Below are 16,226 nucleotides of genomic sequence, written 5' to 3' on the forward strand. Positions count from 1 at the left end.
TGATGGTAAAATTTAAAAAACTGCATAGCACAGAACTCAAACAGGACTTGTTTCCAGCAGAACAGACCTGCTACCAGCCCACCAATTGATTATAAGTATTCAGTTAATGAATAGAGTCGAGTTAACACTCGGTAGAGTTGAGTTTTCAGGTCTTTGAACAATGGTTATAGGCAGTCCTGTTATGAATTTAGCTACAAGAAAAACCACCTCAACAGAATAATCTTATCCATTCAAATGGTGTGACAACAAAGGTCAGCATCAAATGCGAAAAGGTCCACCAATCCGACAGGCATCATCTGATCAACTGCCGACACATTAAATGGTGGACAGACGGTAACGAGAAAGGGAAAGAGAACAAGCGGCAGGGAGAACTGAATTGTATTGTACACCATTCTTTTAATTTTCTGTTCACTTCTAAAGGGATCTCACAATCAACAGAAGGAAAAAAGAAAAGAAAAAGAAGAGCCACAACAGGAGGAAGATAGTAACACAAGGTTTTATTAAGCAAGTGGAGGGAATTGCTTGTCATCAACAGCGGCGTAGTCATCATCATTACCTTTTCCTGACTATTTGGGGGCATGCCTTAGTTAGAAACCATGCTTTCAGTCTCTTTTACGAATCCATCTCCCGTCCAATCCTTGTCCGACGCCAAACCTTTTTTGATGGCTTTCCTCTGCCGGATTGCTTCTTGCTGTCTTTGCACCAAATCTGTGTGGGTGGTGAAGTACTGAAGTGTATACCTGAATAAAAGAAAACGTAAAATAAGAGACCGAAAAAAACCAGGCCAAAAAGAAAAAAAGAAAAAATTATTATTAAACAGTAATGCAACACATTAGGTGAAATTTATGGAAGTGGATTGCTAAGAGAAGAGTTGCTACATCCACATACACCTGTCCACTTGCACCAGCTGACGTGTGCACACAGCACATCCTTGACACAAGCTCCCCACTGCCCATGGCCTGGCCCAAATATCAGTGTGACCAACTCACTGGGTGGGCCACAAATGTGTGAAAAATGTGGACTCTTTAAAAAAAGATTGCCCATGTCTCACACTCGATGCATGTTTGTTATCAATCCAATGAGATGAGCAGATTGATGTTTAGGCCAGGTTATCTACAAAGTGGGTCCCATGCGGTGCACAATTTGAATGTTGCCAGCATATGGTGCATGTGGACTAAGCAAAACTGTACTCAGGAATCTAAACTCTCCAACAATACATACCCTCTGAAATCTTCAATTGAAGAGAAGTTATGCTTTCTCATGAAATCCTTCAGCTCTTCGCAGAGTTTCTTCACAACACCATAGCCATGCATCATCACGCCCGTGCATACCTATCACATTGAGGAGTTTCAACACAGAGGTCTTGGGTTCGATGCCCATAGGTGGTGAAATCCCACTACGGCGTGCGTGGGTGTGTTGGGTGTGTGTGTAAAAAAATAAAAATAATAAAATAAAAAATTAGCAAAGTGGAATAGATAAGTTCAATACACAAACAATTAGCAAACTGAAGTAAACTATTGAAATAAATCATTGAGAAATAACCAACTTCACAGAAATTAACAGCAATAACGAAATAACTAAATTTTGGAATCCCAACTGGTCAAAGAAAATACATTTCCAGCTTGTCTGCTCCTTGATCTGCAGTCTCACAGACCAGGTAAATTAAGTTGCAAAATAAATTTTAGTAGCAGAATGCTGATTGCCCCTAACGTAATGTGCATGAGCTCAGATAAGGACTCATAGGTAACATGTAGAAGATCCGGACAGCTCATCCACCAGGCTCTGCAATGATATATGGGCCAATTGGGTCAGGTGCCTATCCATTCTCTCACGCCTTGGGGGCAGAAATAATGTGTGATGGAACACATTTCATAGCATCCCTGCCTTATCTCTTCCCCAAACTGTGGCTGAGAAAACATGATTTAGCAGAAATCAAGTGCTCACACAGCCATAAGCTTTGACTCGACAAACTTGCGTTAATATATAGCTCAGCAAAGGCATAGGATAGGATACGCAACATGTGATTTAAACTCAGATGACTTTTGGATGTTGGAAAAAGAAAAGGAAAAAAAAGAGAGAGAAAGAAAGAAAAAACAGTGGAGAGCATTATATCTCAATTGAGGGCAAGTCACAGAAATCATCATCACCTTAAGAAACAGGTAAGAGGAGAGATGGTAGGATATTCTAAACCTGGGCTTGGGATTATATAATGGAGGATGTGCATTCTCATAGTAAATGTATACAAGAAGTCCTCAACATGTTCACAAATAGGAATTTGTGATGCAACTGTTTCTAATTTTCAACAGTTACTGGAATATGCTAGCTACCAATTTTACAAGATAATTATATAATCCTTGACCCAAGGATAAGTATCCATTTTCAAAAAAAAAAAAGACCCAATGACATTTTTTTAAAAAAATTTCTTACCCTCCAGCCATCAGTTTGCACAAGTGGGGCCCATGTTGTGATCATCCAGACCATCAATCTGATAGGCTACACCCCAAAACTTCACAGATTGCAAGAGCCATGCATCCAATCTTGGGCCTTTATTCCATTGAGTGTCAACCATTGCTTCATTTTTTCTTAACCGTCTATTTGAAGGTCAGCGATAGAAGGGACAGGGTTTCCAAATCATAGTTAGATAAACTCCATTTAAACTCTGTATTTTTTTAAAAAAGAAAAGAAAACTCATCCAATTCATTAAACGTTTAGAACTCTGTATGTTTTGGAAGATAGGTTAAAAAAAAAAACCTCATTTTTTGGCCAAACTGAATTAAATATGCTTTTTTAAACACATTTTATTTAAAAAACAACTTTAGTGGGAAATTAAAAAAAATATAGATTGGTGGTACCACCCAATGATTGAATATAGTAGAAGGCGAAAAATGTTAGCAGAGACTGATTTATTTATACGAGGATTCCAGGAAAAGGAAGCATTTTAGAGAGGCAAAGAACACGATTTGGTTACCTATTTACATTATTGCTCATACAAAAAGAAATTCTAATCATCTTAATTCTAGTTTTCTAGACTAAAACAAAGTATATGGAGTGCAATTCTAGTAACAAAAGGAGTAGGAATGAGGAATTAGATAAGATTGCTGACCAAGAAGTTTCCCAAAATGACCACCTTTGATATCTTGGGTCAATAATTAATGGGAGTGGAGAGGTTGAGAAGGATGTTGCCCATAGAATTCAATATTGGGGTGAAATAAATAATGATGTGCCTCTGGAATTTTATGTGACCATCTTATACCACTCAAAGTAAAAGGGAAATCTTATAGGATAGCTATAAGACCAGCCCTGCTTTTATTGGTCAACATTGGGCAGTTAAGTAACATGTTCATAGAATGAGTGCAGCTAAAATGAGGATGTTGAGATAGATGAGCGGCAAGACAATGATAGAATTAAAAAAATGAATGTATTCAAGAGATCTTAGGAGCAATGTTTTAAATATCAACGATATCGGCTGATATATCCCCCAATATATCTTGTATCCCACCTGTGCGATACGAAACGCATAGGTAGTGCCATATATCCCACATGTTCGATCTGGTGAGCATTATCAATTTCCGATCCTTTTTTTTGTTGAAATTATGTTAAATCAGTGTCAAATTATTATAAATCCATTGGTTCTTTATGTTTTGCATAAAAAGTCATGGAGTTGGAGCTTTGATTTCGATATCCATTAGTTCTTCATGTTCTCCATGTTTTTTTTCAAAAGTTGAGTGTAGGTGGTCTGATTTGGGGAAAATTCGAGATTTCTGCAATTTCTCCCAAATTGCTTGCAATGTTGCGCTCCAAACATGAAATGGAGCATGTATGAGGGCTGAGCTACTGATTTGTTAAGTCCTTTTCAATTTTTGGAAAATAAAAAACATTTTTTAATTAAATTTTTATTTTTATTTTTCAAAATTTCCCTTTAACCAACTGTCAATTGAGACTAATTTCAAAGTATTTAGGAGTGTTTGATGAAATGATCATCACATACACGCTAAATGTTATGCATTCAATTTGCATATAGTTGCATTAGTTCAATCAGACAATGCATAGCTTAGGATCCTATACAAAAGAAACCTATTATGTGCACTTCTTTTTTGAGATGTTATGATTTAAATGTATTGAAGTCTTTTTTAACAATCCTTGAAGTTTCATTGAAAAATTCAACCATGTTCCTAATGTTTTCCAAAAAGTGCGATAAATTAGCCGATACAAACGATATATCCCGTGCGATAACTGACATGTATTTGTATCCCAAGGATGCGATATGTAACACGAGACCGATATTTCGAACACTGCTTAGGAGTAGCACCAATAAAAGTAGAACTAGATGGTTTGGTCATGCACAATGGAGACCAAGAACTATGTTGGTTAGGAGTTAGAAGGGGAAGGCCCAAAAGAACGTGGATGGAGGTAGTAAGAAAACACTCAATGACCTATGGTATGGTCTAACTGAAGTTATGGCCCTTGATAGAGTGGAATGGCGGAAAAGATTTCATGTAGCTGACCCAAATTAGTTGGGATAAGGCTTAGAAGATGATGACACACATGCACATATATAGCTATTTTTTCCATCTTTTCTCAAGTACAAATTGCATTAAACTTGAACTTTTCATTCTCCAAATTATTGGCACTTTTGTTTCTTGGATGGTATTTTTAACGATCAAGACCAAATTAAACACGAATAGTACTCGTACCATTGTTTTGTTGTATGCACTTTTGTTTGGTCAAATAACTATGGGGCCTGTCAAATCAATGTTCTTGATCACCACACTCTATGCCCCACTTCCACAAATGGAACCATAGATGTTGTACATATCCATAGATCTTAGATCATAAAATTCATTATATGAGAACAAATAAATACTCATATCTCAAAAACAACAAAAGGCTAACATGTATCCAAGCTATAACGCCCCGTACTTTCCAGTACTCGGGTGTTACCGTATAACCAAACCAGAATAAATATAAGCCTAACTTGAGACAAAGATCACGTGCATTCTAGCCTAAATCCGACGGTTGAAAGTAATCCATACCCATAATTAGGCCGCCCATCTGCCGCGTTTAAGGATGGACCACTATATCATCCAGTAACCCTATGTTTAGGGTTCTAACCACCCTAATAGACTAATCTCTTGATGGACGAATCAAACCGCCCATTGCCATCATCAAACCCCAGATCATCAAGTTTACCATTCATCAGGCCACGTCACTCAATGTCGAAATCCCTAGCATAACCAGATAATCCAATCATCTGATCAGGATGATAACCGTTAAATTCTTCTAGAATTAACTAAGAACCCTATGAATCATTAATTGATCTAACCATCAAATCTTCATAAATCATAAAATAACCATCTAAGTTTGGACGTCCACTTGGTGTGGCTCACTTAACTGTTTAAATTAGTCGAAGGATGAGGTACATAACTCGAGGCAGTCTACTCACCCAGAGGAATACTTCTAACTAGCGGTAGGCTAATTTAAATAATAATAATAATAGTAACAACAAATGTTGAAATTCATTCTACTAATAGTATTTAATATTCAAGGTCCATAGGACTGGTGGCCCCAGTCATTTAAATGGATTCTTGGGACTCGTTTGACCGTTATAAATCATATTAGGATCAACACAACAAGTAGATCAATGAGAAGCGACAAAATAAGATGAAATTCACTGAATGCGGCCCATTTGAACATGGGATCCACCTCATCTTGGGCAAGGATGGCCTAAAACCCTATTCGAGATAAATGGATGGAGCAGATATCAGGGGGCATCACTGTGGGCCCCACACTTATTGTGCGTGTGCACCTGGGATGGTGCACCCGCAGTGCACCAGACTCCCAATCTGGTCAGACGAGCGCTGACACACGCGCTCGTCCAGAATTGGGAATTTTCCTCGCTTGCGACCGTTTTAAACAGGTGTGCTTCCCCATTCTCATTTGATTGGGTTGTGGCCCACCTCCTTTATCCATCTGGGAGATCCAGACCGTCCATCTGATCCCAGAGGTGGGCCTGAATAGATCCACGCCTTCCATACACGTCTGGGTATCCGGACACGTGCACAACCTCAGGCGCACTCCCCTGTGCGTGCGGCTGTTTGGCCAAAAACGGAAAATTTCCATTTCTCTCTCTCCAAATGCCAGCTCGATGATCCAAGTGAGGAGAATCCCTCTCATCTCGAACGTTTATCCAAAGAAGTCTCAGTCGTCCCACCTTAGCAAAGCAAAACCACGGCCGGTTTTACAATATCGGCCAGATTTACGAGCAGTTTTAAACAAAGCAAATCCCAGGTATTTAATCCAGATCCAACGGTCTAGGGATCACTAGGGCAGTGCTAATAAAGAGAGGATCGAGCAGTGTCTCTCTCTCCACCTCTTACGGCCGTCAGAGAGAAAGCCCGGCCATTTTCTTTCTCCCTTTGAACCACCACTCAAACCTCACCCGAACTTCGAAAACTAGCATCTTCTAGCTCTCTCACATTGACTCAGACCACCCAATGCTTTCGTTTCAGAGGAAGGAGCCCTGTAATCAGATCTGTCATTAATGGTGGGTCTCCTTCCTCGTTATTCTACCACACCCATCTCGATTCGAGGGCAGAATCGGGTCGAACCAGGGCGTTTTCTGGTCGTAATAGAAGAGAAGAAAGGAAGAACAAGAAGGAAAAGAAAGAGAACAGGAGAAGGAGAGAATGGCAGGGGAAGAGAAATGAGGGAGAGAGAGAAAGGCAGGGAGGTGCGGCTGCTACTACCGCACCGAGTCGAGTTGAAAGGAGGCTGCTGTATTGCGGGACTAGGTGTTGGGTGCGGTTTGGTCCAATAGCTGCTGGATGTTCCAGCAAGAAGAAAGGAACAAAGAAGCAGGGAGAAGAGAAGGAGAGAGAGAGATGAGAGGGAGAGTTTGGGCCTGAGTCATGGGCTGACTCGTTGCCGAGTCTGACTAGGTCAGGTAGGGCCTAGTCCAGTCGGGTTTCCAGCAAGGAAAGAAAGGGAGAAAGGAAGTATAAAAGAGTGAGAGAAAAGAGAGAAAAGGAAAGAAAAAGAAAGAAGACGGAGAGGGAGTGAGTCAACTCGATGGGGTAATGTAATAGCCTAGCTAAGTTGAATCAGCTGATAACTCGAGACCAGGGTTGATGTGGCGATGATGGACATGTGTTGCAAGAAGAAGGAGAAATGAGAAATAGGAAGGCAGAAAGTGTGTGAGTGCAAGTTTCACTCATTGCCGAGTGGAGTGGACTCGACTCGCTAAAGCTTGAATCGAGTCAAGAGTCGGTTTCACAAACTTGCTAGGCAAGTTTGGGAGAAAAAAATAGAGTAAGAGAAGGGAGTTGAGTGGGGAGGTGAGCCGTTGCTAAGTCTGGATGAAGCCAAAAGGCGGGGGTTCGTCTCCAAGCCACACTAGATCACGTTGCGTCGAGCTGCTAAATCAAATAGCGTAAGTCAACCTTCTCCCCGAAGTGGATTGTTTTCCTTAATCATTTATCTTTGGCATTACCGAAAGTATTGCGGTCACTAGACTTGATTAGTTACTAGCATATTACCTATAATAGTGTTAGTTGTTATAGATAAACTACAACTATTAGATAGTAGAACTCCTTTCATTGTTCCTAAATATTACCTATGACAGTAGAAGCGTACAAATTACTACCATCATATGATTACTATTACCATGATTAACTAATATTAATACTATCATTAATGTGAATAATTAGGTTATGGTTACTGGATTAGCATGGTGATTTATTTTACATTAATTAGCATACAAATCCTAAAATATAAGCCTAGCCCTAAACTCTAGGATAAAACCCAAATTCTACATCAAAACCCTAAGTAATCTAAACCCTAGATTATAATCTAAACCATAAATAGTTTTGTAGAACCTTGATTTAACCATACAAGTTTATAATTTGTAGTAGGATCTGAGTCTAAGGGCGTGCGCACTTCCTAATAACATTAGAAAGCAAGTCGACGAATAAGGCGATGATTTCTTCCCCTTGAGCTTTTCATTTTCCCATTAGCTTAAGTTATAGTTTTATTTTAATTTACAAATGATATCTCCATTCTATAACCACATGTGTTAATTGTTGGAATTGAATTGCAACCTTACATGCTTAATGTTTATCCTGCATACTTATTCATGCTTATGGATTATTTGTGGATTGCTTATGGAACTTAAACTGGTACATTAGTGGGAAACCCCCACCTATATGTGTACACCCATACTTGGGATGTAACCCGACTGGTTGTGATTGTAATGGACCTTCGGCTTAGTGGTTATTGAATGGTGGTTTAAATTGACCATTGATGTGGGCCTACCATCTAGGGTTGTTGTGTCCAATGGTTTTCAAGGATGGTCTTTTATCGCATGGTTTTGATACTCGCCCTATGTGGCCTATTTTGATAATTGCCCTATGTGGCTTGATTTGATATCGCTATATGTGGTTTTGTTCTGATATTTTCCATATATAGGTTCGATGTTTTATATCATGCAACCATGCGATGGTAAGCCCCATATACTGTAATATGATTGGTCGCTAGTCGACGAGTTTCCATTAAACATCCTAAGATGGTAGTCTCATGAGCCGGGGATAGTGGTATGGGACCTATGCCTGAGCTGTCGGCCTACGCTGGTGATAAGCCTCCGTAGTGACCTTTGAGCTTATTTAAATTGGCTGGTTGTAATTGGACTAATAACGGGTTAGCTAATCATGCATACATAACATAAACCAGCATCTATTGCTATCGTACGTGATGTACGTAAGGCAGTCGTTACGCCGCACTTGGTATACTTTCGCTGACAACTAGCCTCTATCCGACTAGATGTCTTTCCGAGGTCGATGATTGCATGGGTGACGAGCCCAACTTCCACAAGGATGTGCATCCCCGGGGCAATGACTGCATTTACGCATCCATGCATCTAATAAGACCTGCATCATGTATTGTTTTGTATGCTTTGTTTTATAATTATGCTTACCTAATGCGGCGGTGTGTAATCTTGAGGGAAATTCACACTGAGTTGGTCACTCATCCATCAAATATACAACCGTACAGGTAGTACAGGTGACTTAAGTGATATGCAGGTTCAGACTAATAAGGAGCCGTTATGATGGTCAAGGATGTGTGGTTGTTCCTGTCAAGGAAGCTGCGCGATCTTGCGGCTTTCGTTTATATATTTCTTTTATATTTCTCATGTATGTAAATCTTGTAATTGTTAATGTAGAAACATTAGTTTGTACAAGTCATTATGGGCAAATCTCTTGTATATTCTAAATGCAATTGCAATTTTTCCTCATGTTGAATTGTCCATTCTACACTTATTTGTTAACTCTGATGAAAAAAGAAAAAAAGTATGGAATTTGGTTCTTGATAAGTTAACACGCGGGTTTTTGGGAAACGGGTCGTGTACTCAGGTCTTGAAAAGTTGGGGCGTTACACAAGTTGCCTATGAATAAGATGGTACAAATACTAAAAGGTGTCAATAGAGTATCACGCAAAAGATTCCAGTTGAAATCGAACCTGAACAGTATTGGCTCCGAGAAGAATGAATTCAGCTGCATCACCTCCTGTTTCAACTCCTCCAATACCAGAAAGCGAATATTCATCCATATTGAATTCAGACTTCATCATTTGTGCGATATTCATCACTTTTGCAAGTGCAATAGGATGGACGGCCTTGGAAGAATAGCCACCAGGAGTTGAATAACTGTGGATGACAACATGGAAATAATAAAAAGAAAAACAACTTAAAAATATTCCATGAATAAAGGTCAAACAAGAAAGAGTGCCATACTGATTGAGGTGGTAATGACATACCCCTCGACACAAGGTTCAGGGCGCAATGTTTTGAGATCAATTCCCATCACGCTCATGATTGTGTTAATAGCAGAAACCCCTTCGCATCCTGATTTCAATGCCACCCTCGCTGGCTGCATACAGCAGAAAATACAATACTGTTATAAGGGCCAACATTGGGCCATGCAGCGTACGCTGAGAGCCAATACACATCTATTTTCAACCATCCAAAAACAGTGGGCTGGAATGTCAACACTTATGTCAAAATGGGTGGCATTTTCAAAACCCCATTGTCAAATGTGCAGGGATTCCTGCCCACCATCTTTGGATGGTGGAGACTGGGATGCATGACTCCCGATTGTGCACCATGCTCACAAAATCTTTTTCCCTTGTTATAAAATAATTAATGAGTCAAATAGCATGCACTGTCGCACATAACAATTTTTGCAGAATGAACAACTACGACTGTCAAATAACAGATAATAGACGCTATAATAGTAGAAATTTCCAGCTACCCAAAATTCCACAAAGATAAAAAGACAAATTAAAATGGATCAGTGAATTGCAATGAGTTCACTAATGACTTGGTACATGAAAAATCACATAAACACAGTTTAAATGCTTGGTGATCCAAAAGGTGAAATTATGGTGGATTCTGATCATACAACACCTGCATACTTGATATTTCCTCAAGCTAACAGAATCTAGAAATATATTTAATGTTCAGCATATTTTCAAATTAATTGATGCATGAGGAGTAGATTTCAACCTCAAGTTTTACCACACTTTCTTCTCTGTGGAGAGCTCTATGATAATTTCTTTCTGAAAGATCAGAAGAGTATAGCATTTTGGCCAACTGAATAATTCTTCTCTGCAGAGCAACTTAGGTCACCGTCACTCTCCATCCTGATGGTGATGCTGATGATTCAAGTTACGACTTAATCTTCCCCTCTAATTATTAAAGCGACGACTAACTAAAGTGAGAACTCCAGAAGAAAAAGGAATCCTCAAGGAAGAATTATATCATAAGGAATGAATGGTCAGGGAAAAATTCATTGGATTAGGTGCAGAAGCAAGGATTGAGAATTTCCATAGGGCCCATTTGGACGAACCATCCAAAGGGGCTTTTTAGGCGTAAACCCCCTAGTGAGCCAAACAGGGTTTTTTTTAATAAAATTATTATTATTATTATTATTATTATTATTTTTAATGTGTGCTTGGATGCGCTTTGCAAACCCCTGTTTCACCATCCCACTCAGCAACATAGATGCTCAAATGCCGAATTGGTTTTCATCGAGTCAAGAGAAAAAGAAGGCTTGAAACCCCCTTACTCAGAAACTCTCTTTTGTGAGAGTGCATCCCAATGGGCTCTTAAGGGTTTTAAATTTTAAGATTAACCTCCAGGCTTCCCTCAAATAGAAGGAAAGTAAAAAGATATTAGCTGGTGTTGCCTAGGATGCTACACACTTGGCATATCGAACACAATGTTGGATATGGGGGTCACTCTTATGTATAGAATCCAACTATAACAAATGAATAGTATGGCTTGATGTTATAAGCAGTTGATTTCTCATTTTACTTGGCCAATAAATAAATAAACTACAACTAACGAATATCCACATGGTGACCTTTCCTTTTGAGTGAACACTATTACAACTGTGATTAAACAAGTACAGCTTGTAAGACAGCTACGTAGATCAGCCTTATGACTAGATATGATATAAGAGTCAGCCCAGTTGAATTTATGTATCTTTCAGACCAAGCTAGCACGTTAATTGTTTTTCTAAGCGCTTCTGAAGTTAAGTACACATAGGCAGTGGCCAATTGTTAAGCATATTGGTGCAATTTCCTCTCGCTGGTTGTTCACACATGAAAGACAGAGAATGGTATAAAATCGTGCACCTATTTCGGTGGTGAATGTCAACTACAGGTCACGGCTATCAAGCAACACGAGAAACTTTTGTGATCCCAATTTCCAGCCTAAAAAGACTAGTTTCGCAAACAGAGTCAAGGACAAAGGACGGTTGTCAAATGGGCTACTAATTTAGGTGGTTCCCCCAACTCGCACTGGTTTAGATGATGGGACACACCTGTGTATTGCATGGGTCCCCAGCTGAACACAGCTATATCGGACACACCTGTGTATTGTATGGGTCCCCAGCTGAACACAGATATATCGGACACACCTGTGTATTGCATGGGTCCCCAGCTGAACACAGCTATATCGGACACACCTGTGTATTGTATGGGTCCCCAGCTGAACACAGATATATCGGACACACCTGCGTATTGCATGGGTCCCCAGCTGAACACAGCTATATCTCAGCATTTTCACCAATCAAAGTCAGGGGGACCATCTGGATTGGTAGTCCAACAACCAAACCAGGCATCACAACAACAAATATATATTCAAAGTAAAGTTAAATAAAGTATGAAATTATGAATCTTTCAAAAAAAGAAGCATGGAATTATGATGAGATAGAATCTTTAGCGTGATTAGAAAAGTAATAAAAGAATCACAGGTTTATCAATTGATGAAATTCAAAAAGGCATCAGCCAAAAAAGAGGTTCAGAAGTAGGAAGCAAACCTGGGTAATGTCAGTGACATTTGGAGTCATCTTTGCCCATACGGGAATAGTGGCTTTCGCATTGATCCATCCACATACCTCCTCCAACAATGCACAGTCTTGCCCAACTGCAGCTCCCATTTTACGCTCTGGCATGCCATGAGGACATGAGAAATTGATTTCAAATGCATCCTGACATAAAAGTATCAGGTGACATTAGCATTTAATAAGACACATAGTAGGATTGGATTTGAATTCTTGTTGATGATCAGGGAAGAGGTAGGCAGAAACTCACTACTCCAGTTTCCTCTACACGCTCAATGAGTTCTTCCCAGGCAGCTTTGTTATATTCCTCCATAATCGATGCAATTAATATCCTATCTGGATACTCTTCTTTTAATTGCTTGAACTCTTTCAACATAGTTTCAAGGGGCCGGTCACTGATGAGCTCGATATTCTCCCACCCAATAATTTGTCCCTTAGCCGAGCCATTTGATTCAGCTCGGAGCCGAGCATATCGAGGAGTTACATTCACAACTTTAGCAGCATCCAATGATACCTAAATGGAATGCAGTACAGATCACAGCCTTAGCTTTTTATATGAAGGCGAGGACAAACCATACAAGGAATGCTAGTTAGTGTGTAAAGTTTTGCACGCAAGTTCACATGGATAATTAAGGACATCTAAAAGTTGTGTACAAGATCTGGACCACACATCTGTCCAGCCCAGCCTAATACGGCCCTGACCTAAAAATCAGGTAGTCCGATGATCCTAACCACCTGATTTGAGGCCAAAAGAACCACCAACCATTTTTTTGGTCTCTGTTCTGATCAAGAGATTTATATTTATCTTACCAACCTGATTTTCGGGTCATGGGCCATACATTATGGGGCCTGTCCATGTGTAGTGCAGATTTCGCACGAGTCTGCTACATATCCGTGTGGGAACTAGAGCACAAAAACATGTGCAATAATGCAATCAGCATTTCTCCAAAACACAAATCTGATTAATGACAACGAGAATAGGAGGAATGTAGCAATTCCAGAAGAAACACTACACGTTTTGCTGTTAACCAGCTATTCTATATGGGGCAGAGTATTGGGCAATTAGTAAGCAACAGGAGAAGAAATTGAGGGCTGTAGACGAGGATGTTGAGATGGACGTTTACAAAAACTAGGAAAGATAAAATTAAGAATGAGTCACTTGTAGCAGCCAAAAAGTCGAGATAAATGGTAAATCGATGGAGAGCACATTAAGATGGTTTGGTCATGTGCAATGACCAAAGACAGCTTCGGTAAGGAAGGGAACATTGGTTAGGGTTAAGGGGGCTGAAAAGAGGATGAGAAGATAACATCTAAAAGGATGTGGATCGAGTTGGTGAGAACCCAAATGGCACCTTATCATATGAAGGCTTGGTTCACTTACCAAGGCTAGGGCCTTAGAAGAGAATGATTGGCAAACCAAAATGGTTGGGAAAAGGCTATGTAACAGTGACACAGACACATATACATGCATATATGCCTCATATTTGAAATATAAGAACTTATGGGGTTGGTAATAACAGCTTATGGGGTTGGTAATAACAGCTTTTAATAAGAACCTTATCATGATCAGCACATCATGGGACAAACAAAATGGGCACCATCAGTTCAAACTGTACAGTACAGAAAGGCTAGCAATCACATGATTCAAAGCAGGCTCGCAATGGTCTGGATCCAACACAAAAGAAATCAACAATCAAAGGGTTATGATCTTCCAATCTTGAAAGGGAATGCCCCATCCATGGTGGGACCCAGCAGATAAACCATCTGGATGACTGACCTTGGCCCCCACATGGATGGGAACGAGAGAATCGCATGCTTGCTGAGGCTTGAGATTCGAGAATCCGTAATTCCTCAAGTAAACCCCTATGGCGTGTATTAGACCAATGTTGGACATTAGTATGCTAGTCATAGATTCATAGCAACAAGGGGAGTGATCCATTGTTGGACAGATGTAGTGGGGCTTGATAGATCCCAGACCTAAAAAAGTCAAAAGGAAAATGGGCCAGCTTAAGCTTCACTAACAAAGAAGACTAGCTATTGGCGTCCAACGCCAGGCTGTTTCTGCTGCATGGAAGTGATCTGATCCTGTTTTGTACATCTATGGTGGGCCCCATTGATCCCTGAACCTCCTACATAGTCATCAGATCTTGATTAGTAACGTTCACCAACAGCAGAGACATGTTATTGTTGTCCAACTCCGGATCATTTCACTAGCACAAGAACACTCTAATCATGTCTCGGGCATCAATGGTGGGGCATTTCCTGCTGCATGGAGTTATCTGATCCTATGTTGGACATCAGTAGCAGGCCCCGTTGATCCCAGCACCTCCTACAGAGTACCAGATCTTGATTAGCAAGGTTCACCAACAGCAAAGACTCACTATTGGTGTCCAACACTGGATCATTTCCCCGGCATCAAGTCCCGTCTCGGACATCAATAGTGGGGCCCAATTGACCCCAGCACCTCCTAAACAGCGGTCCGATCTAATAAGTGAGGTCCACTGACAGTGACGGCTCCATTCATGTATCCAACAACCAATCATTTCCATGGAACTGGAAACATCTGATCCAGTGATGAGCACAGACAGCAGGCCACACTTGATTGCGAAACCACTTTAGAAATCGAAAGGCAGTGTCCAGTTGCTGTCACCAACATCATTATCTGATTGTGATCAGATGGTCCCCTGGCCCACCTACAGCAACCACAATCCATCATACAATTGGTGAGGCCCACCAACATGCCATGCTGTACAATTGGTAAGAAAACTCATCTTATGGTCACGCCATGTTATCCAATCATGATCAGATGGTAGTGAGGCCCACCAACAGCCAAAAGACTCACAATCGGTTTCCAACAACAAATCAGATTCCTCAGCCCAATCAAAAAACAAGTTCAAGAATCAAGAACATGAACAATTTCATGAACAGAGATCAATCCGCCCATTGAAAGATCATCAAACAGACCGCAATCGACAAGACAATCAACAAGCTAATTCCAGCAAAACAGAATCGGTCTCATCTCTCCAACACGAGAATTATTAAAAAAAGGAAAAAATGATAAAAATCCAGAAAAATCGAAAACTTACCGTTTTCGCGATAACGGCGCCCCACCCTTCGTCAAAGGCCCGCTTCATGACCGTGTAATTCGTCCCCGGTGGGCCCGAGCCGATCACGAAAGGATTCGGCATCTCCAATCCATTCACCTTCACGCTCAGATCCGGCTCGGATTTCGCATCGGTAGCAGCAAAAACCCTAAAACCGATCCGACAGCTGCGACGATTCGAGGCTGGAAGCTTCGGGAACTGCAGGGTCAAGCTTCTGCCGTTAATCTGGCCGGTATTGCTGAGAGACGCCATGAGAGAGAGTCTTTCTGTGAGACGAGTATTTTTTATCGTCAGACGCGCGTGGAGAAGAGAGAGAGACAGTCCGAGATTCAAGCATGCATTTGAATCTGAGTAAATATTCAGAGATAGAGACGTGGAAGATTTTATCTTTGAAAAATGGCGGATAGAATGAGGAACAGAAATGCCTTGATGCTCTGGCGGAGGGTGGTAGATGATACGCAACCAGTTAGAAATTTCTTGGGAATTGCATACGTCGCATGAAAATAATTCAATGTAAGGTGTACATGTATGAGCTCCATTTCAGACGGGGAAATTGACAGTACTTGCCTTGAAGTTTGGGTAAATTATCTAGAATGCTATACTCCATATATTCCTAGAAGTGCCTTCTGACAGCTAACGAAAATGTCCCTGACCTTGGTTTAGAACTTTTACGGTTTTCTAGGAAAGAAGAAGTTATATCATATTTAATGTCAAGAAAGTGATG

General features: G+C 40.4%; 1 protein-coding gene across 1 annotated transcript; it reads right to left on the bottom strand.

The window, feature by feature from the left end:
* Window positions 1-208: 208 nt before the first annotated feature.
* Window positions 209-15,901, bottom strand: LOC131227128 (dihydropyrimidine dehydrogenase (NADP(+)), chloroplastic). The gene is made up of 7 exons (XM_058222848.1): window positions 15,485-15,901; window positions 12,649-12,912; window positions 12,375-12,545; window positions 9,808-9,920; window positions 9,511-9,697; window positions 1,222-1,331; window positions 209-740 (listed from the first exon to the last, which is right to left on the bottom strand). The coding sequence occupies exons 1-7, from the start codon at window positions 15,752-15,754 to the stop codon at window positions 584-586; spliced, it is 1,272 nt and encodes a 423-aa protein (XP_058078831.1). The 5' UTR covers window positions 15,755-15,901; the 3' UTR covers window positions 209-583.
* Window positions 15,902-16,226: the final 325 nt, after the last annotated feature.

The sequence above is a fragment of the Magnolia sinica genome, chromosome 15 (assembly GCF_029962835.1).
Source record: "Magnolia sinica isolate HGM2019 chromosome 15, MsV1, whole genome shotgun sequence".
Taxonomy (NCBI): Eukaryota; Viridiplantae; Streptophyta; class Magnoliopsida; order Magnoliales; family Magnoliaceae; genus Magnolia; species Magnolia sinica.